The sequence below is a fragment of the Apostichopus japonicus genome, chromosome 13, assembly GCF_037975245.1.
Source record: "Apostichopus japonicus isolate 1M-3 chromosome 13, ASM3797524v1, whole genome shotgun sequence".
Taxonomy (NCBI): Eukaryota; Metazoa; Echinodermata; class Holothuroidea; order Aspidochirotida; family Stichopodidae; genus Apostichopus; species Apostichopus japonicus.
Genome location: NC_092573.1, coordinates 7,055,650 through 7,079,670, shown reverse-complemented (window position 1 = coordinate 7,079,670; position 24,021 = coordinate 7,055,650). Strand labels below are relative to the sequence as shown.

General features: G+C 36.1%; 2 protein-coding genes across 11 annotated transcripts in view; one reads left to right on the top strand and one right to left on the bottom strand.

Annotated features, from left to right (window-relative positions):
• LOC139978211 (protein unc-13 homolog B-like) overlaps positions 1 to 4,873 on the top strand; it is a 200,825-nt gene extending 195,952 nt beyond the window's left edge. For all 10 annotated transcript variants that reach the window (XM_071988155.1, XM_071988156.1, XM_071988157.1 and 7 more), the window contains 2 exons: positions 68 to 227; positions 516 to 4,873. In XM_071988155.1, coding sequence (XP_071844256.1) covers positions 68 to 227; positions 516 to 801 — 446 coding nt within the window. In that variant the 3' untranslated portion in view covers positions 802 to 4,873. The remainder of the gene's footprint in view (positions 1 to 67; positions 228 to 515) is intronic.
• Positions 4,874 to 6,073: 1,200 nt separating this feature from the next.
• On the bottom strand, positions 6,074 to 23,677 carry LOC139978212 (lon protease homolog, mitochondrial-like). Its single transcript, XM_071988165.1, has 21 exons — positions 22,721 to 23,677; positions 21,335 to 21,423; positions 20,822 to 20,941; positions 20,011 to 20,215; positions 19,345 to 19,406; positions 18,797 to 18,867; positions 17,919 to 17,977; positions 16,937 to 17,020; positions 16,483 to 16,614; positions 15,517 to 15,605; positions 14,431 to 14,569; positions 13,685 to 13,807; positions 12,873 to 12,928; positions 12,163 to 12,250; positions 11,561 to 11,683; positions 10,886 to 11,002; positions 9,838 to 9,978; positions 9,172 to 9,337; positions 8,717 to 8,928; positions 7,742 to 7,906; positions 6,074 to 7,069 (listed from the first exon to the last, which is right to left on the bottom strand). The coding sequence occupies exons 1-21, from the start codon at positions 23,294 to 23,296 to the stop codon at positions 6,926 to 6,928; spliced, it is 2,961 nt and encodes a 986-aa protein (XP_071844266.1). The 5' UTR covers positions 23,297 to 23,677; the 3' UTR covers positions 6,074 to 6,925.
• Positions 23,678 to 24,021: the final 344 nt, after the last annotated feature.

The window sequence follows — 24,021 nt, the reverse complement described above, 5'->3', positions numbered from 1 at the left end:
GTAACCACACACTAGTTACTTATGCTTATGAAGTTTAAAAACATCATCAATGGATTATTTCTTTCAGTGGTAGCCGCCAGTGCCTTGAAGTGGCATACAACGAGCATGTTCAGGCCATTTGTAGAAGTCAACATGATTGGACCACACTTGAGTGATAAGAAAAGGCGCTATACCACAAAGTCAAAGGCTAACAACTGGTCACCCAAATACAACGAAACATTTCACTTGTAAGTCTACAACCACTTTGAAATTGTTCTTGTCATATTGTCACCGAAGTCATTAAGGCCCCCTCTCTCCCCCTCCCCGCCCCCTTGCCATGTAATGATGGTCAGTTTTGGATTAGCAGTATGTATGTATGTATGTATTTTAGAACCTGCAAGCAGGAACTTGCGAAGAAGCCATCATTGGCTTATCAAAGCCGCAAGCAGGAGTATCTAAAATACATACATGTACATTAGTAGTACACTACAGAGTCTGTATAACCCACTGCTATTGTTTATTTTGTTTCTTGACAGCATACTTGGCAATGAGGATGCACATAACTCTTATGAACTCCAATTCTGTGTGAAGGATTACTGCTTTGCCCGGGATGATCGACTCATTGGTATCGGCGTGATGCAGCTCTGTGACATTGTAGAGTGTGGCAGTTGCGCGTCGTGGTGCGCACTAGGTCACAGGCTGCATGTAGACGACACAGGAGGTACCATACTACGGATCTTGTCCCAAAGGACCAACGATGAGGTCGCACGAGAGTTTGTTCGCCTAAAATCCGAAAGCAGGTCAGAGGGTGGAGATGGATGACCAGGCCCCTCTCCCCTCTTAGTCGAGTTTTGATCTAGTTGACCTTTAAGCCTTGACGTGGTGCTAATCTGATGCATTCTTCGCATGAAAGCAATGAATATCTGGTGCTGATGTTTTGAGAAAGTGGCATTGTGAGAGCCTGGAGTTGACAGATGTTTCCATGGAAACGTGACCTTTGGAGTGGCTCTCTGATTGGTCTGATGGACAGTGTCAACAAGGGAAGTCTTTTGTAACAAAGTAGTTGAATCAAGATATCATTCCTGAAGACATTGTAAAAAGACTGACGTATAAAAAATAAAACAAAAATACTTTATGTTATCCTTTGGTTACATAAAATGCTTCTTTCAATGTAATGTATGAAAATTGTATTCTTGAAGATTTTTTTTAAATTGAAGTACAAACTATTCCATGAAATGTCCTTCAGAGTACAATTTTGGGCAAAAGTGTCTCTTTCTTACAATATTCCTGAACAGCAATAGCATTCTCTTTTATTTTCAATTTTTCACTGAAAAAAAGACAAAACCAGGGAACAATTTTGTAATTGTACGTGACAAGTGTTTTCATACTGATGTTTCTTTCCATTATCATCCCATTGAATCAAAAAGTTTGACAAATCATGTCAAGTTGTATTCTAATCATGTTTAATTCATTGAAATCAGCCATTCTTTATCTTGAGAAAAGCTTACAAACTTTGAAATATTAGCTGCTTCATCAGTCAAATAAATTTAAATAAAAATTGATAGTCAAATGGAAGTTTTAGGTGATTCAGTGAATATTCATTTTACACAAATATGCTTAGAAGGGGCCAATTTTGTAACAAATCAGTTAGACCAGTGACATGAGCTTTCCTTTTACTTGGATCAGAACCCTTTCAAGGCCCACCAGATGTACCTTATAACCTCCCTCTCCACCCATGGGGCCTTGAGGGTGTAAGGTTTTTTGCTTTCTCTGAAAAAAAAACATTTGGCTAATGATCTAAAACAGCTGTTGTGTTGAGTTTCTTACAGATTTGGTAGTATTTTGACAGTAAGCTTTGGTTCAAGTAATAAAAAAAGGGGAATTTGCAAACGTTTTTGATAGGGAAAGAAATATTAATTTTATATGTAAAAGTGTCAGGTGGATGGATATTTTAGAATAACAAATATTTAATTACTCGCTCATTCCAAGCTCAAAAATCTAGATTGAAGATTGTTTTTGATCAGTTACAATTATATCATTAGATTCGGTGACTTAACATAAACTGGGAACAGAAATAATAGCTTTAGCTGTTCTAGCTTCACATTTCTAATCTGATGATATATCAATTAAAATACAACAAGAGCCTTAAAGTTTGATGGTAGGTGCGATTTCTAGATTTGGTTTGATTTTCGTGAATGAAAGGCTGACCTAAACATAAAAAACATTAGCGCAAATTTGTTTGCATCACAGTTACAAGTGATTCACTGGAGACTTATGTATTTTTTTTTTCCTTTTTCATTGGCTGGAAGTATTTAAGTAATATTTCATGTTGATAGGACCACTTTCTATCCCAAAAAGTCAGAACGGGACATTGCAATCGATATAAAAGACAATTTGCCTTTCTTAAAAACAAGACTTTTAGACATTTTATCACTTTTCAATATTTATATAGGTATATTCAAAGACAATCATTTATCTGTTTTATTCAAATTTTTTGAAGCTATTATAAAGATGCCGGTATAAATAGAAACCGTTTAATGATATTTATGAGAGTGTATATGTATAGGTGTGTGTAAAGTGGAAAAAAGTTATTATATGCCTGGTGTGTTGATGTACTCATACACAAGGAGTGCAAGTTTCTATGCTTTGTACTGAAAGCTGGATACAAATGATAGTTTCATATGAAGAATGAGCCCAATATTTTATTTGAACCTCTTAATACTTTGCTATTCACAGAAGTTACTTTACCATAAACACTACAGCCAGCCTCTTCCTTTCATCTATTGGCTTCATATTCTGCAAGCATATTTATAGACAGACCTTGTTTTTTTCTTTCTTACTAATTAACAGTTGAAAAGATTGCATTAGGGTAACAAAGTGCTTCAGGAATTGTTTTCTTCACAATTTAAATGGTAGACAAGGAACGTTAACTAATGGTAATACTAATATCAGGGACTGTTACCGTGTGCACACTAGCTGATGTGTGATCAAGTTGGTGTTTTTTTATATGAATTGTAGGCTAGCAGGGTAGATTCTTTACGGGGACCGATTGGCCTAACATTTTACTGGCTTGGAACTGTTGTGGTTCTCATTTCTCACAAAGATGTGCATTATCTGAATGTGTTGACATGACTAAATCCAGTCTGTTTCATTCATTAGCTTAGTAGTAATAGCTTAAATACACCACTGCTGTAATTATACAGCACAAGAAGACAGAGTGCAATAAACAGAATCTATCTTAAGTTGCTTGTATCAGCTAAGTAAGTTGGTCTGGTGATTGGTGTAACATGCCTTGTTATCTGATACTCAACAATGAAAGCAGGCACTAAGTTACAATATTAATTTAAGGAAAATGCAAAAATAGATATTATTTAACAACTTTATCAAGCATTTTAATTGTGAAAACAATCTACTGCAATAAATTCAGAAAAAAAAACTGATAGAAATTATCTCTGAAAAGTGCAAATTTGAAACAATAGAAGCTAAAAAGTTTATGATTTGATAGCCAAGTTAGCTCCAAGCATGGTGAGGCTGATCCCGTTCGTTTATTGTGTGTTCAGTTGAGGATCCCGGAAGCTGTTGGAGGTAATCTGAGATTAGAAGTCTGACTCTATAACTAGGTGATGCCTGCTGTGGGGGCGGGGGTATTCAGTGTTCAGGTATGTGTGTTCAGTTGAGGATCCTGTTTCTTACCTGGTGGAGGTAATCTGAGATTAGGAGTCGGACTCTATAACTAGGTAATGCCTGCTGTGAGGGTGAGGAAGGAATGATCGTTTTGGATTAAACTGACCAAATATTATGACTTAATTGACCAAAAAATATAAACTTCTTGTTATATTCCCATAATTTTGAACCCATCTTTTACTGCTGTTGAAAAATTCGTATAGGTTTAAAGAGAATGTACCATCATGTTTTATCCTTATTTTTGGTCTCATGTTAATTCTTCAGCAATCCTTTATTCATGGATCTGTGGGATGGTTACAACCATTGGCTTCACAACTGCTGTTGGTTGATAAGTTATCAATGTTGTAGCACATATGTCATATCTGCTCTTTAATTCTGTTTCAAATATTAATTAATTTGTCATATGATAGCTACTTCAACTCACAAACATGATTATTCATGGTTTGAGGTTTTAATCAAGCCAGGCACAGAATACTACAGAATGTTACTCCAAGCAAGAGACTGCATCCAGTTACTGGATCTTGCAGTTATAGATTTCCATGATTTTCATCTTTGGCTAGTCTCCTCTTGTTTAGTTTATTTGTCACAGTTGGAGTATTTTGCTGGCACATTCCCAGGCCGTCAGTCTTGTCTGGTTAATACAAAGCTCTAAATATTCTTTTGTTTTGGAAAGACATTTTCCCTAATTACTAATTGTTCTGTATATTCCATCAGTATTACACACACAGTTCCTTTTTTTCCCATGTGCAATTAGTAAAGTATCTACGAAATGTTGACATTAATATATATCCAATTTTTTCTTTTCTTTTTTGTAAAACAAAATTGTATCGTTGATAGCAATATTTTACCTTTTCTACCTTTCAAAAACCTATCGTGTAAATTGGTCGAGAAATGACTGCGATGATTTTAATCTGCCCAGGTGCATTGTGGTCCTTGGTATCTAAAGCGACGTCTGTAAGTTTACCAAGTGTTTGCAAACCTATATATTATATATCACAATCAGTTGGATGTTTTCGTATCAAACTTTTAATCGTTTAGTAAATTGTTATCGATATTTAGCAAATTTTTAAGATGTACGTCTGATTTCTTCATTGGAATGAACATTTCGGAATGATTCTATTTACAGAGTATTATGACTATGGGATTTCATGCATGTTTTCAATGCAGTCATCTCTTTGAATTAAAAGACTTCAAAATACTTCATAAACTATTTTTGTGGCTTGTTTCTACTTTTTATTTAGTCAATCCTATTCAGTTGTTCAAAACAATGGGAGAGTTGGAAGATTAAGTTGACCCCTCATAGAAATCCCCCCTCGCCTACAATTTCCCTACACCAACCATTGACCTTTCCCCATCCCCTCTCCTGGCTCCACAGCAAAGAACAAGGCCAGCAATTTCCCCACTATGACAGGTCTAAGCAGGCTGACTAACAATCCTATTGCTTTTTGGTCTCCATCCATTCATACCTTCATTTTTCCTTTTTTTATTTTGCTTTGTAATGTGTGATTTGACAATTGTTGACAATTCATAATCAAGGACGTTAATAATGAATGTAAGAGACTGACTTAGGTCAGCTTGCGACTTTGATAAGCCAATGAGGCTTCTTCGCGAGTTCCTGCTAGCAGGAGGATCTAAAATACATACATCTGAGTGATCTCCTTGTCAAGTGCACAAGGCCTGTTTAGTTCATTTAGCTGCTACAATTCATGTTCCTTCTATATATACTGTGTTATGTAAAATGTGAAAAACCAAAAATAAACTGGACTGAAGATAATATAGAAACCAGACAGCATTGGATAAGTGGCAGGATTAACGTGATGCAGGGGTTTCGACTAATTATAGGAGGATATCACACTAAACTCTCCTAAGGTTGGTACTTTGTTATTAATTTTTCAATCAAAACTACAACTGCATTTTGTCTATTTCTGACACTAATAATTAAAAAACAATTTCTGATAATAAGGTTTGTTATTATTATTATTTACCAATGTACCGAAACATTACATCCAATGAATTTCAATTCAGATTAGTATTCCATCTGGATAATTTTCTCAGCTTTCTGTGTGTGACCAACGTACGTTAAAGATTATATGATATGTCAGGATACGAATGATTAATAAATTAGCACCTATGTGCATCTTCACAGTGAAGTTTTTGGGAATTTGGGTGAGAATAACAAGAAAGCACCCTCCACGAAATTCATGATATGTGGGGGGAAAAGATGTGAGAGGGGAGCACAGTGTCATAACGACGGAAAGGGTTTCATTTACATCTTACCTTTTCACCCTTTTACCATGTTAATTTTAAATTAACAAACCAAACCACCATAAAGGAAAGTTAACCAGTCACATTCACCACGTGACATTGTTTTAACACAATGAGATTCGTAGCCAATGGTTTTTTCTTTACAACGACTGGAACTAAGCTTTATGTTAAACTGGATACAATTTACACCACCACGTGCAACTGATCTTACCATGGCAGTGTGTACAACTAGAAATCACCCTATACACTGTATATATGTACGACCCATGTTGTGGAATCTGCCGCAAACAGAAATTACGATATCAAGAAAAGAAGTGAAGGACAAATTTAAATGGAGATGGCCTTTGCAAAGAGAAGCACGAGAATTTTACTCCACACACACCTGAAAATCTACTAGTTTGGGGGTGGTGGCATATTATTCTGCCACATTTAGTTCCATTTAATTATTCAAGATCACAATTGTTGAAGAACCGTGACATGGATCGATGCTGTCATTATCAGCAGGCATAAACACATTACCTTCGTTTAAACATACTGTAGCAAAATTACAAATGAATAGAGGGTTTAATAGTCTGAAAACAAAAGTTTGACTAAGAGTTGAGGTGTACTCCACCCAATCCAGTTCTGACCAAATGTTCTTACTCCAGCTATGATCAAATGAAACCACTTAGACTGCCAATTATGATCGAACTGTAACCAGTCCAGCTATGATTAATTTAACTATCCAAGATTTGATTGAAAAGTAACCACTCCAGTCTCCAGCACAAATCAATGTAGCCAATCCCAGCTCTGATCGATGCAATCACTCCATATCTTATCGCAATGTAACCAATCCAGCCCTGATCTTTAGTTCCACTCCAGCCGATCATATGTAGTAAGCCTCACTCTGATGGAGATGTTGTAACTCCAGTTCTGATCAATACAATCATCATATTCCTTTGTCTCACCTTTTTCCAATCATGCACAGATATTGAAACCAAACCAAATATTAAACAGTTCATGGGAAGACGATATTGTATATTTCTTTGTAATGTTCAACAAAATGGACCTCTAGACCCTCTGTGATAAAAGACTGCAGGTCGGAGTAGTCCTTCCTGTTTTCTGTCGGTAGAATAATGCAGTCGACTCCGGCTCTTCTGGCCTGTGATAACAAATAAACATTTATAAGTTAACTGGTGGTAACTTCCACCACATTGCATCATTGCATCTTTGGCATTCCATACATGAAACACTCATTACATTCTCAATTTAATTGTTGAATGGCAAAATGTTCTCTGGCTTCCTGTGTATACAGTGGCTTAATAGGGATATAGGAAAACAAATTAAGTGTCCCAAATCTCAAAATTTTGCCTTTTTTTTTTTACCTCAAAAGTAAAAATTTTGACTTTTTTTTTTACCTCATAAGTCAAAATTTTGACTTTTATCTCAAAATATTATGCCCCGTATGTGTACACTCTCTTTTTATTTGTTTGATAAATGTTTAAATGAATGTGTATACCACATATTGTAATGTAGCTTTAAGCAAGGAATTCTTAACACAGATAGTTGAGGAAGGAAAGGAAATGTTCATGAGGTGCCTGACTGATTAAACATGTTCAAAAGTGACTCATTTTACAACGATTATTGAATGGATGCTTTAAATTCCTTTTCTCAAATTGTAAGTAATAATTCACAGTAATGCCCTTGCAGGTACCACACAAAATTTGATACTCTTTCGAAAACCAAAACTGGTTAATTAATAAACTAGAGTTATTGGATGGTTGTACACAGCAAAATGTAACCACAGTTACCAAATACTTATTACATGACTCACCGCTATTGTTTTCTCTTTAATTCCTCCTACAGGTAAAATTTTCCCAGTTAGTGAAACCTCTCCTGTCATAGCTACATTCTGGCGAACTGGTTGATTCAAAGCTAATGAGAGGAGAGCTGTTACTATGGTGCAACCAGCACTTGGCCCATCCTTTGGGGTAGCACCCTAAAAAAGTACAAAAACACACAGCCCATTAAGAACCACTATCACTTGCTAAATTAAAATAAATACTTATTAACAGCTTACTAAAAACAAAAATTAAAATTAATGTCAAAACGTTTGCCAGAGAGGTTTAACAAATAAAATCTTTTCTTTTTTTTTGAAATCTCAAAGGGAAATATTTCAGAGAAACTGGATGGGAGGGTCGAATTTTTTTATTTCATGACAGTTTACTCAATGCATTAGTAAACGGAGGTTAATGTTATAAAGTTTAATTTAAAATTAACTACCTATTTTCAATAAGTCAGTCAGAGTCCTTGGCCTGTGTCTGATGTATTACACACACCAAGGTCTCACTGAACTGGTAGACAGTATTATGGCCTAATGAAATGCTCTTTATTTGCAATTGTTTGGTAAAGCATGCATTCACTTCATTGTTTTTCATACTTCTTTGCCAACATGTTTTTCTTGGATAGCCTTTGAGTCATTTCTGAGGTCAAACTTCACTCTCAATTGCTTCAATATACTTATGACCAAAATACTTAGAGCAAGTCTTAAGATGATTTAACAACAAAAGAGAAACTAGATATGGATGTTTACAAAACAAAACAAGCAGGTCTTTTTTCCTTAACAGTAATTTCTCACACTGTTTTACCAAGGGTGTCCCCAAGAAAAATCTTTGTATATGTGACTTCAACACTGGTATAATGAAACATATTAAAAGGGTTTATTTTGACATTTCTCCATTTTATATTCCTATTATGGAATACCATTATGTAAACTAGAATAACATTTCTTCTATGGCTAACTACTAACCTCAGGCACATGTAAATGTATTTGTGATTTCTGGAGGACATCGTTACCCTGGTGATGTTGCATTAAGAATGATCTAGCAAATGTACTAGCAATGTGTGCACTCTCCTTCATAACATCGCCAAGGTTACCAGTTATCTCCAGTGATCCCATGCCTTCTTTTTCTCCTTCTGATCTCTTCTTCAAAGCTGTTTCAATGTAGAGTGTCGAACCCCCTGTTGTAACCAAACAATTATTGCAATGGTTAGAGATGAAGTGGATAGAGTCATAAATGCATGCATAATTTAATCTTACAAGTGGGTTAGAATGTGATATCCAACACAAACTGTCCTTGAAAGGCTGTCCATGCTAACCCCATTACTACCCCAGGTGGTGTCTTATCTTACCTTCTGGTTACCTACCCATGGCTGTCCATGCTAACCCCATTACTACCCCAGGTGGTGTCTTGTCTTACTTACCCATGGCTGTCCATGCTAACCCCATTACTACCCCTGGTGGTGTCTTGTCATACATTCTCTCTGTGGTAAAGATTGGTTTCCCAACAAAGTCTTGAAGGTTGTCTGGGTTTACTGCAATTTTCTCTATTCCTTCTTTGATAATCTTAAATGCTGCTTTTCTGTAAATCTAATAGGATTGGAAGGGTAAAGAAAAGGAAGATATCGATGACATATGAACAACTCTACAGATATCTCATCAATTTTTTTGTATGATGTGTGTGAAATTTGCTTCATTGTCCAAAGAGCAAAAGGATCTTCTTAAGAACTTCACAGACTTGTGTTAAAATAGGAATAACAGCAGGATCATACTAATAGAAGGATCTGCATAAGATCAAAATCTTAAACTTAGAATGAGTAAGGTTTGATAATGCTTTGTAACGGCCAGTTACTTGAAGATAAAGTGTAAACGAACAAAATAATATTTACAATGAATACCAAGATATTCAAATATTTTGGCATGGTTTACAGTCAGTAGTATTTCAAGATGTTAAACAGTCACAACAAGTCTTACAGTGTTCCTAATGTCACCAAGTTTTGTGCAAATCATTACTATAAGACTACTTATAATCTTTATGTATAATAATCTTTAAAAGATTCCTACTTTAACCTTTAAATGTTAATTTTTACCTTATCAATTTGTTTCTGTAGATTTCTAACCCCTGATTCCCGGCAATAAGATTTTATCAACATGTGCATGGCATCTTTGGAAATGGAAACCTGTTGATTGTTTAATCCGGTCTGCTCCTCAATTACAGGGACAAGATATTTCTGTCAACAAAGAAGTACGTGCAAAATATGTTTGGAAATTGTCACACTGACTCCAGTTTTCTTCTTTGTAAATTATTGAAGAGGGAGAGCATTAATAACATAAAAATTAAAACGGATATTCAGTAGTTAAATGACATTAGGTACAGAACATGACGGCAAATACTCACATTCTGTTAGACAACGACGCAAGTTTTGCGTTTCGATCAACTATCTAAACGCATCATGATCCTTGTTAACAGTTAACTAAAACAAATTGAGTACAGATTGTTGGTCTAACACATAACAATCAATGTCAACAGTTAACTAGGACAAATTGAGTACAGATTGGTTCATATATTATTTACTTCAATCAAGTCCATGGGAATTCTCAGTAAAATACAAAAGTTTCATGTTTTCTATTTGAAAACAATCAATACTTAGAGTGAGCCATATCATTGCTATATTAACAATTAATACTCAACAGTGTAGTGTGGAGGCCAATCGTCTAAGGCATTGGACTTGTGGTCCAAGGATTGCTGTTTCGATTCCTGCCTAGTTCATTACGTTGTGTCCTTGGGCAAGATGCTTTATCTCAATTGCCTCTCTCCACCCAAGTTATCATTGACCAGTGTAAAATAATCTCTTTAAAGCGCTTTGAAACATATCGCTGGTATAAAGCGCTTTATAAACAGAACATTATTATTATTTTTATGACAAAGCTTTACCTGCACCAGCTCTAACAAACAGAACAACCACAACATTGCTATGGAAATGATCTTTGGTAATAACTCTTCTACAATCTACAAGACAGGATACCTCAACTGTATCCAATTTCATGATTCTGAAAATACTGACAGGCATTAACAAAGCTCTCATTTATTGTTATTCCTACCTGTCTGTGAAAATAAACAATTAAGAGATGACTTACGTCTGCTATATTAACTTTCTCTTCAGCGACGTAACCGGATACGTCGATCATCTCCATTCGATCACGCAGCGGTTCTGGTATAGTGTCTGTTACATTAGCTGTACAAATAAACAACACCTGTACCAAAGAGGTAAACAAACAGTGATTCTGAAATATTGCTGGCTTCAGATTTGTTTTGATTATTGATATCATTGCTGTTTTTACTGTTATTATTGTTATTTATAGCTATTATCAGTGAGGTAGAGAGGATAGCAACTGCAGCAATAATGGCAACAGTGTACTTGAATTCAAAATACTTATGATAATATACCGAACTACATTTTTTTTAATCAATGATAGCAAGCAAAACTTGAAATCCTCCTAGTACTCAATGTTGAACTGGAAAACAAGTGTTCAATGTACCTTACTTTCATCTGACCAAGAATAAGGAAAACATTAAGAGCCATATATATTTCAATTCTTAGTTTATTCTTCTCACCAACTGTGAAATACAATTAAATGTTATAATATAAAGGATATATTGGCTTAGAATTTAGCAGGGAAGCATGGGGTAGGAATTGAGGAATTGGAGTCAATGTAACTAGGGGTAGGCATGGAGGGATTAGAGTCAAAAGGTGGTAGTACAAAACTGCAATATTTACATCCCTAGGTGAGTATGACAGACATGTGACCTACTTTTGATAGATCTACAGTAACATCCAAATAATGATCTAGGAAGTTTGCATTTTGCTCTGGATCCATCAATTCCAATAGCGCTGATGACGGGTCGCCTTGGTAACCCCTCCCTATCTTGTCCACCTGTACAGAAAGCAAAGTAAAATATAGGAGAGGAATAAGGATGAATAATAATGATGAGAGAAGAAAAGACCAATAAAATGTATTTTCCAAATCAAGTACTTCTGAAGGAACACAGAAGTGTTTCCATTAGCAATGTTACTAATACTGTGTATCTCATAATCATTGTTTACAGTACAACTATTACTTTCAACTTAGTCTTGCCTTCAACTTGTCAGAATGAGGAAAAGTTTAATCTCCAAAAGTTTTGTATGATTTTGAATCATCACTTTTCTGACCTTCGCCTCTCCCCATTCAGTACTCCGCATTTCTGCACCTCAACTGCTCCTCATGTCCACCCCGCCTGTGCTCCCATTTCTCACCCATCTAATGATCCCCTTTCTACATTTCACACATGATACCTCAACAAGTTGAAACTGCAACATGATTGAAATTGTATTTCACATTCCGTTATCACCGACTCTCTCCTAAATGTTTCTCACCTCATCGATAAGAACAAGAGGGTTTTCAGTTTTCACTTTCTTCAAACACTGTATCATTTTGCCTGGCATGGCTCCAACGTACGTTCGTCTGAAAGAAGAAATATAACATGCTAGATGAGAGCATGCAGTCAAAATGACATGACTAATACCAATACTGTTAGCTATTATCCAATACTGACAAGTAGCATACTATCAAATTAGTATATGAAATACTTCTCATACACAAGAAAAGGAACAAACTGTATCTTAACTCAAAACAATGTCTTCCTTTTGTTTGGCCATGACTTCCAATCATTACATTACTTAAACACTGAATCTATATTCAAAAGTTGGAGTGTTATGGAGTGTTAGCTCAGTGGTTAACGCCGGTGCCTTCCAATCATAAGGTCCCCGGTTCGAGTCACTCCAAGATTAATGTATGTCGGCCAGTTACAGAGTTGTTGACAATTGACAATTCATAATCATGGACGTTAAATATGAATGTAAGAGACTGACTTCGGTCAGCTTGCTGCTTTGATAAGCCAATGAGGCTTCTTCGCGAGTTCCTGCTTGCAGGAGGATCTAAAATACATACAAATACATACAAGTTGCCACTTGTTCAGTTTAGTTCTGAAAATACAGAACAACATTTGCTATAAAGCACTGGGAGATGACCTATTTAACTGATAGCAATGATTAACATCACCTCAAAAGAAAACTGAAAAGCTCACCTGTGGCCTTTAATTTCAGCAACATCTGTCATTCCACCGACACTAAATCTGAAATACTTGACATCAAAGACAGAAAGTGTCAGTCTAGCTTATTCATGAAAAATATGAAGAATAGACCCTGTCACCAGAAAATTTAATTATCATATCCCAAAAGACAGAGCAACATAAAGAACAACAAAATAATAAGAATTAGAATGTTACATTTCAGCTACATCGGGTTATAACATGGGAATGGTAATAACCTTGTGGGGGGCATTGTGGTCAAGTGGTTATGGCAGTGCACTTGTGTTTTAAGAATTGCAGGATCGAGTCCTGGCCAGATCATTACGTTGTGTCCTTGGGTAAGGCACTTAATCTCCATTGCCTCTCTTCACCCAGGTGTATAAATGCGGACCTGCGATGCAACTTGTTAATATAGTTGTGTGCGTCGGTTTGTGTCTGCACCCTATGGGAAGTCCCCCAGGGGACACATGGTTGTGGTGCACTGTAGAGCCCCAGAAGTGATTGATTGAATTGTGCACACTTTGGTGTGTGGGTGTGACAAGTTACCAATGACCAGGGGTTAAGTTGTAAAGTCGTGTGAGGAGGCCTTAGCCTCATACAAGACTGTACACCTTCAACTTTCACCTTTTATTTAACCTTTGGTACCAAACAGGTATAAATTTAATCTCTATATAAATGGAAAAGAAAAACAGACAGCTGACTAGCCAAATACATCTGTTCTCACAAAACCAAAACATCAATTAGACATTAATTTGAACCGAAAATAATTTTAGAAATCAAAACTTCAAACAATCAATTGTCATACTTACATCCCTATTGATTGCCTTAGCAATTGATTTAGCAATACTGGTCTTCCCCACCCCAGGGGGTCCATAGAAACAAAGAATCTTCCCCTGTGTGGACTTTTTGAGATTGCTGACAGCAATGAATTCCTGTTTATGAAAATTATAGCTGCTATATTTAAAGAGTGAAGATTAAAAAATTTAGGTCAAGCCAACAGTTTATGGTACTATTTACTGATTTAAAGTTTCAGAAAATTTCATGAAATAAACCGTGATAGGTCACAAAGTTACAAAGAGCACATTGTAGGCCACGCCAACAATTCATGACATTATTCCTGATCAAAAGCTGGGAAACTAAGTCTTAACACATTATGATAAATTAAGAAAATGTGTTGTGCAACTCAAAGAGTTAAATGCTCTCCTTCTTTCATGTACTTAAAACTACTATATTAATATACTCTACATGTACAAACTTATAGACTGAAGGTTATGTTAACCAAGAGTTCTGTGAGTTCCATTCATTTCTGAAACTGTTCCTATCTAAGCTGGGCTCTTGAAGTAAAGAACTACCCTAATTTCATGACAAGGGTACTTTAAAAATATCTAGTTGTGAATGTTTATATATACATTAAGTGTTGTACAGACAATTGTAGGACATTCCTTTTTTTTCACAAAGGCCTTTTCCCTTATTACAATTCATCATCTTTACAAGAAGTGTTTAAATTTAATGCATGCTTTTCAAAATTAAAAATTTTTAAAACTAATTTCCTGACCAGTATTCTATTTTTCACATCTTCCATCCCATAATGGTCCTCTTCAAGGACCTCTGCAGCCCTCTCAAGGTCCAGATTTTCCTTGCTGATCATTCCCCAGGGTAGCTGAGTCAACCAATCGAGGTAATTACGAGTAACGCTGGTGAGTGGGAAAGAACCTTATCAATATAGAGCTTATTACTTGTGTGTTTGAGACCAGTCATATCAAGGTTGATGAAAAACACATGAATTAATACAAGATTCAAGAACTGCGCCTGTAGAGGTCATAATTGGGGTTTTGGAGGATAACAAAGGCAATGACTTAAATAATAGATCAGTGTCAGAGAGAAGAAGATGCAGAGACAAAGCTGCTGAAAGTAACACTGAAAATTAAATTATATTAAACAAGATTTCCTTTGGGTTTAAATATTCATGCATTTCTGGCTCTTCAAAAGGAAAGTAATTATTAAGTATTCTTTACAATTTTAGCGGTTAACATAAAGCAATGATGTAGTCTGAGATCTCCAAATATATTATAAAGAGCTTGTGGAAGGAAATACATTGATGCAAGCTTTTATATGTTGTTCCATTGTTGAGAGTTATAGTATCAAACTTTATTCATAAGCAGAAAAATCTCTGAAGTCACGCAATGAGTGCTGCTATTAAACAATCAAATAAACAAATTTCAAAACTTTACATCAACGAAAAAGAACACATTTCAAGATTGGAGATGGATCGATATCTTTCAGTTACTTTCGCTGTGTTGTATGTTTTAGAAATATTCCAAACAATTTCCATTAATTCTCTTAATAATTTGAAAACAAAGCTTCAATCCGAAAGCTTCCGAACTGTACTGAACTGGGAGCTTATTTTCGACTGGAATCACAAAATGTAAAGCTGTTTTAAATCACTGAAGTGTCACTCAAAAAATAAAACAGTTGCTGAGGCTGCTATGTCTTGACAGAGAAGAACTCAAACCTTAAAATATGTTTATATTGAAATGAGATTGCAATACCATTTGCAGAAGTATAAGAACCTTACCTAAACTCACAGGGGAACTGTTGTCCAGGTAACTAGTATTTGAGTGCATTAGCATATTTGGCTTACCTGAACTCTGAGGAGTGGTTGTCGAGGTAAGATAATTTCTTCATCTCCTCATTTATGACCTCCATGATGGCTTCTGGAACAACTTTATCCTGTTAAGGAACAGCCAAATGGACTTGAATGTAAATGCTCATTGACGGGAACTGAATATTCATCCAGAGAGCTGAATATTTATACAGAGAGCTACTGGCAGAGTAGTAGCTCATTTGAATAATTAACCAGGGAGCTGCTGGTAAGGTTAGAAGCTCCCTACGTATATTTTCATATTGATTAATCTTGAGATGGTGGAAATAATTATCAGAAACATGACGCAATGCTACTAGTGCGACTGTTCCACAGTCACACTTTAAAGATAGCAACAAATTGGAACATCGGTGAGTATTTCTCATTACTCAATGCCATACCAGGAAGCTGCTAGCTCACTTATTTGCAGTCAGGTGCTTGTCAGTTGTATTTCAATTCAACAGCATGCTGCCCTCACCATAGTAATCCACAGCTGATGCATATTCATAATTGAGTGTTTCAAATAAACAGAAAGAAAGATCACTGCTGCATAAATTACACATTTATTCTGTTAGCTTAAAGTCAACACTCACCTACAAGTTAATTGACTTCAAATTTCCTGAAGTGAAATCAATTTCAATTCTGTTTAATCTCAACACGAGTTTTGGAATAGAATATGTAAGGAAAGCCTGCAGCATGAATAGCATTATCTATTTGCACTAAACCAGGATTGGGCATGAATGAATCTTGAGAATTAATGAAATGTTTTTATTCATTTGTATTGATATGATAAGGTTCCATGAACCTGGTTTATAGGGGTTTCTTGCCCGCCACAGATAATTTGCCACATTTTGTCTACGTGTGCCTTTAATCATCAGCTCAGACTGTTACAAGCTACCTAGAGTACCTTCAAAGCTATCCTTGCCACCAAACCTCAATGAGTCATTCTAACATTTATCATCATACCTTTAATCTCTCCATGAATTTTTCCTCTATTGCATCTTTGTCATCTTTTTCGATGCCTAATTCTTTCTTGATTATCTTCAGCTGTTCTTGTAACATGAACTTACGATGTGCGGACTTGACCTTCTCCTCAACCTAGAAGATACAAATCAGAGAAATGTATAACTTGTTAAGAATAAAACCACTTTTCTTACAACACACCATTCATGGTTCAGAACATCTTAAAATGACCATGTTGACACCAACCGGATGGGAAATAATATTGATTTACTAAAACTATTACCGATGAATGTGAGTACAGTTGTTTCCCAGTACAAGTTTAGCATTTCCTTTCAATTTAATACTCCTACCCAACCCTCCTCCACCCACATTCCATTTGCCCCTCCTTCCCCTGCAGTACAATAAAATGAGCAAATGTATGCATTAAATGGAGAATTCCAAATCACAAAATACAAACCTCCCTTCCAAGTCTGTGCTGCAGTTTGCTCAGTTCATATTCCTTTTTCAGCAAATTTAGTGCAAGCAGCAACCTCTTTGGAATCTGAAAAGGAGTAAAGAAAATGTCCCAGAATTATATGTTCATATGATGGTTATTCAGATGCTACAAACACAGCAATATGGAAATGGGAATGTTATTAACCTCAGAAGGACAAATTAAATTGGAGAATTATGAAGGGTTTCAAATATCCTGACATTTAACCTGTACTTTCTTAGTACAACACAATTCTAAAAATAGCTTAGTAGTATTACTTATAATTAAAGACAGGACAATTGCAGCAAAATCTTTGGATTTAGTACAGTCTCCCATAAAAACTATTTGTTTATGACTTGCAAAGTATCTATTCTTCACAGAAACTCATTTCATCTGTTATTACAGCTTGATATGAGGAAGATTTTAAAGAGCACTTTTAACAGCTAGTAGTAAAAGCATCCTCAGCCCTCATTCCTATATATGAAAAGTAGGCTAGGCAACCTACATAAATTACTAACTTTAGTACTATATTGATAACATGTTTCTAAATTTAATTAATTTTCAAGCAAACTCTGGTCCAAGAAAATGGAAGAAATTACCTTCAAAGCTGATTGCATAAGCACTAGTTTCCTTTAGATTGAGAAAAGCATCTGAGAGCAATATAATGCAGTGTACACTGAGCAATATAAAACAGCAAAATTTGAAATGAGGCCTGCCCTGATGACTGTTTATGAATAGACCATCAGATAACAAATTTCCAACTTTGGTGCAAAGTCATCATTTTATAATAAAGAAGCATGTGTCATGCTGCAGTTGTTCAATCTTTATGGAGTATTAAATGTCAATAGATTAGAAATAGGTAATGTAAAAATCTTCAAATTGTCCTGCGTGTATTATATCATGAGAGTACACCAGATGGGAGTTAACAGGGAAGTCAAAATGAATCTAAAATTAAATAAACGCTTACATCCATCTCCTCCAGGACCTCCTGCAGTTCAGCAGCCTCTGCTCCGGTGAGAGCAGCACCTGTTGGTGAAAGTAAGGAATACAGGAAGCTTAAAGAGAAAGCATCACCACAACATAATTGTCTCCAATATTAACATAAAAAGAACATTAATTTGGTATAAATTAACAGACAGGATGTACCAAACTAGCTTAAAATCAAAACCTTCATATTCATGCACATGATACATTGTCCTTTGCATTTCATCAATGATTGCTTCATGGGTTCTTGGGCACTGACAAGGGAAGACGTCTTTCCTATACAAAACAGCTCAGAGTCGATAAGAAAATTTGAGGTAACATGGCAGTTCCGGAAGTTGTGCTCAGTTTGCTATAACCAAATATACAGAGAGAGTAATCTGTTCTCTGCTCAGCAAAACATGGAATATAAGAGACAGGACACTTTTAGGGTGTGAAGACTCGCGCAAAAAGAAACGTCTTATACCGGTAATTTGACCTAGTTTCGAATGAGGTGTAACAGAAGTGTTAGACACCACCATCGATCCCAGGAAATACACACACAGCTTGCTACGGTCGGTAATTAGACACTAGTGTACAGTCAGTACATACAGTTGCGGTCAATACCCACAGCACAGTATACAAACGATACAGCGATGGACATCTCAGGTCCAGCTAAAGATAACAATTAAGGTATCACGTTTCATTACTGTCTGCATTTTGTAGCGACACGAACAAAACGTCACTTGCAAGCAACAGAAAGTTAACATTTTCAGATGGGCGCACGCGGTTTGGGGCGAGTCTTCAATGCCTTTAAAATGACTTGTGAGTTAATATCTGGCCAAAGCAAGTAACAAATATCATCAAATATATAACTTGTCCTACCAAGATCACTCAAATACACTGGATTGTCAATCACTCGCTGCCCGGCCTGGATCATCTGAGCAACAGACTCTCTGAAAGGGTGAGAACAAAACACAAGTACATTTCTGCATGTACCCTTGTGACTGATAAACTGTTTTCTTTTTATAGCAAATGAATGCAACAGTCAAGCATTTTAAATCATTTCTCTACATGACTTGTGGAAATTAAAGTAGGTATGTAAACCCTTACACCGACTTCACAGCAATGAAGCCTACTGCTATCACTCTTTCTTGAACTTCAACTAAATCAAAGTTTCAAGCTTATTCAGTTTTTATTTCTAAGTGAAAACATGCTCAGTATTAGTTGCACGTATGTAGTAGTGTAGGTTAATGTTGTTCATGTTATAACATAAAAACATCACATGTTGGAACCTACCATTAGCACAATTATCACCTCATGTGCTTTATCATTTTGATCAAGAACAGTACTCAAACCAATTCTAAAAGGTCTAATAATTGATACCAGAGAGACTTCTAAAAGATGATTTAATGAAATATATCAGAACCTACCTGTAAAGTGGATTCATAGCTATGATGTCTCTGATAGTCTTGACAACTTCTGCAGTCAGTGCCTGCAAATTGACAGTGAAAAAAACAAAACGAACGGTGCAGTAGTGGTGTAACTTTAAAATCTGTTCAAAGGAACAAAAATCTTGCAGAATGATGGACTCAAGATTTAGCAGAAAGAAACCACTAGAATTTGATACACAAAATCTACAACTTTTCTTCAATTCTAATGGGTACACTGCCTTAACTTCACACCCCCTCCCCCACTTAACACTTATTTTAGATCTCTGCAAACAATTATCTCTCTATTCCAAGCAAGCAAGTTGCTTTGATAAAAGAGACATATATCTGAGTGGAAATTTTAGCATTATTGTGTCAATTCTTAATACTTTAAAACACTCCAATAAACATTCTTTGATTGATTTCAAAACTATTGATAGAAGATGATATAGATATTAACTATGTATTATTAACAGACTTCTGATATCTGATATTATAAAAGACACAACATTTAAATGATCGTAAAATATCCTTGTATTCATTCCAAGTCATCAATAAATTCATCAGTTAGCAGCGATTGACAGATACCTCAATGGAAAGAAAGATAAAGTGCTCCCAATTACAACAAACCCGAGCGGTAACTTTAAACGGCTAAGAGTGTAACATTACCTTAACCTCTTCAGTCTTCTCGAATGGAAGATGATTGACATTTTCAACCTCTGCCATCAGGACTTGAACAGGAAGCTCTTCCACTACAGTTGTACCATCATCCGTCACAGATGATTCTGTCTCACCACTCTCTGGATCTGTCTTTTCTTCAGGTGTGTCTGCTGACATGACTTCTCTGTTATCAAGAATTGAGTTAATTTTCACCCTGAAGGAAGAAGGACATGTTACTCATGGTAACTGTAACATTGAAGAACAATAATATTTGCTTTTATTATATAGCACTTTATACCAGCGATAGGTCTCAAAGCGCTTTATAGACGTTATATTACCCCTGGTCAATGATAATCTGTCCCAGAGACAATCCCTCCAGTCGGCAGCAGTTATATACTGCGCCCAATGACAAGTTACCTCACAGATACCCATTTAACCCCTGGGTGGAAAGGCAAGTGAGATAAAGCATCTTGCCCAAGGACACAACGTAATGAACTAGACAGGAATCGAACCAGCAATCCTTGGATCACGAGTCCGACGCCTTAGCCAATAGGCCACCACGCTCTCAACTACATTAATACTTTGTACATTTAGGATAGAGTCTCCAGGTGTTGTGTATATCAGCTCATTTGAGAGCCGCAAATTTTCTAAATCATCTAATATTTATCTTGGTAAATGTCAGCAACCCCCCCCCCCCCCACCCTACCTCCAAATCTGTTACATGTCAATATTACAGCTGGCCAAAATGCAGATGCTTATAATGGTTACTAATATATGCATTTAACAAACTAATAAATCTACAGGTTCAGAATAAGCATACCTTCTGTGGCCCATCACAATCATCCTCAACTTATCTCCAAGGTCGTGCATCTCATGAATTTGAGAAAAGGATCCAATTGAGTAAATGTCATCAAGTGATTTCACAAGTTCCACATCTTCTCTGTGAAAATAGAAAATAATGTACAATTATATAGACCTAAACACATGTCACTACCATCAAGTATGACTAAGGTGCACCAAAATGCATCTGCATTAAGGCCACAATTTCCCTCAATTGGTTTAGCATTTCATGTAACCTAAAGGAAAACTGTAATTAATCTTTACTGTAAATATCAAACTTGAACTGAATCAGCAATTTGTGGATGTGAGATTGTAATAAGTGTGAGAATGTTATGTGTAGCCTATAAGAGATCACAGGGCAGTATATATAATCCAGGCAATCATCTTACTTGTCTCAACTATAACATTAAGTAGCAAATGACAGTTGTATGCAATGTTAGAAGACACATACTGTATAGGATGCATTAAGAACTGAAGATAAACATAAACTTACTGTTCATCTTTCCTCATGAAGACTCCTACATAAGGCTGGGCCAGTTTCACCTTCCTCTTGATCAATTCCATTAGTGGCTTATTCGTAATCTTTATAACAAAGATTGAAAGAAATAATCCAATGTTTGTGCATATTGTCAGTGGGTTCAGGAAGTTAACCTGAATGTAAACATTTGAATATTTCCAGCATTAGTGTGGCCTATAACGTACAATTCCTATCTGATGGTTCTCCAATTTATGTATACTTTAAACTCATTTCGATTTTTTTTACCATTTGAAAGATTATTTCTCGTGGATGAAAATCCCACCTTACTTTAGCCAATCAGGTTTGACCCCACAACTTCCCAAGATGGTAGGTTTTAAAAATGTTTCTTATAATGCCACTGCCTTTGTCCATTTTACCATAGCACTGGTTGTAAGTTTCTTGGTTTAATATATCCGTTATACATCAATTGAATCATATGATATGTTAACTTCTGTATCAGACTAGACATAAGCAAGGTATACTCGCTAGTAAACTAATCTGGAAATATATTATATTTACACATTTTTTGATATCCATGCAATTAAACTTTACAATATCTATCTGGTACAACCACCTGACTGCTTCCTCTTAACTCAAGTATATACTGTTTAATTGGTCACAGAAACATTGTCCCCCCCCTCCCACTTTCCTGCCAAAGCTTTTATGTATGTATGTATGGGTGTATGTATGTATGTATGTACAGTATGTATGTATTTTAGATCCTCCTGCAAGCAGGAACTCGCGAAGAAGCCTCATTGGCTTATCAAGCCACAAGCTGACCAAATTCAGTCTCTTAGATTAATATTTAACGTCCATGATGATGAACTGTCATTTGTCAACAACTCTGTAACTGGACGACATACATTACTGTACGTTAATCTTGGAATGACTTGAACTGGGGACTTTATGATTGGAAGGCACTGGCGTTAACCACTGAGCTAAAACTCCTTAGTTTGTGTAATGTGTTAATATTTTACTTGCAAACTATTAAATTTTATGCCTAATTTCATCCTCCCAGGTCTTGTCACCTGATTAGTTTAACAGTCAAACATGTATCACTATCATACATAGTAAATAAAACACACCTGACACATAAGCACAATTAACAGAATGTAAACATACTCTTACAGTTACAACATTCTCATGCATATCATCTCTAAACATGGGTTTGATGGCAGCTAAGCCTGAAAGTTTAGCACATTTCTCCTTGGTTTTGTCATTCTGTTGTTACATTTTAATCGAAAAATCCAGTGTTATGACTCACTTTGTGGGTTGCATACAAAATACATGAAACTCCATCTTCAAATGTCAAAATAATTTATAATTAGTCACCATTTTCTACTTCAAGTAACAAATTCTTACCTCAATGATTTTGATGAATTTTGGAAAAACTGGATTCCTTGGTACAGCAATCACAGGTACAGGTGAAAATGTTTCAGGCACCGTCATTGGTGTGAGAGAAACAATTGGGGGTTGTGGAAAGCCTCCATATCCCCCACCATCTTGACCATCACCAGCATTCCCTCCTGAAGATGCACCATTGGTAGAAGACCCATCCTCGCTTCCATTCCCACCGTTACTGTTATCGCCGTTCCAGCTCCAAATTAGACGTCTACTCGACCCATGTAATGCAGTTGGAAATTTAGAATGGCTTCTATTCAACAAAAACTTACTCTGATTTTCCAGCAGACAGTTTGTGCTTTGGAAAGGTGACTGTGAAAACAAGTAACTTGAACGGGTGGCGTGAACTCTAGGCAACGATGAAGGGGTTGGCCTTTCTGTCGAGAAATGTCTCACAGTATACGCACAGGTAGCAATTCCGCGATCGTATGTTGGAATTTTGTTACGTTTTGCAATAAAACTATTTCTTCCACAATTATTTAGCCTGCAAAGTCTCGCAGCTTGCGATGCTGGTAATGAAGTTACTCTTGAAAGCATCCTGTCTTTCAAACACTTAACTCAATTTCAGACAACAATTTGCACTGACGCTTTCGCGTACTATTTTTGGCTACACGAAAAATCAATTAGCCTATGATTTTGACAGAATAGGCCACAGACTGTTGCTGCATAGGACTTTGTACAATAGCTTCATTAGGCGTGACCTATTCCCTCTCATCCAGGTCAAACGTACGTTTCGAATACACTTGATTAATTTCAAATTTACCCTTTTTTCGGTAAGCTAAATGGGAAATGCCTTGCGAGGATTCTTACCGCGAGATAACTGTCGAGTCACTACAGCTAACTACTGTGGTGTACAAGCATTTTATTTTGTAATCATAACTGTACTGGTACATGTGCTCAACGCTGGTGATGCAATGGCTGTTTATATAAACACATAGTGCAAATTGAAGCTAGCGATTGTTCCAACATCGTATTACAACTAGCTTTACAAAATAGCGTCTTGGACTCGGAGTTTCAATATAAACGTCAGCTAACGAATCGTTGTATCTATACTACGAAGCTCGACAGCATAAATGATCCATGTAATTTATTCCATTGACTTGGGAGCTATGGTAAGATGGGCCATTAGTGCCAACCTACCCTCATCACATCACAGAAATATGTTCGATAAAGCCTTCCTTTGTGTTTGACAGTCGGAATTAATGTAAAATTTTGAAGATGTTTTAATTAGAAAATACAAGCTACCGTATATTTTGTCACTC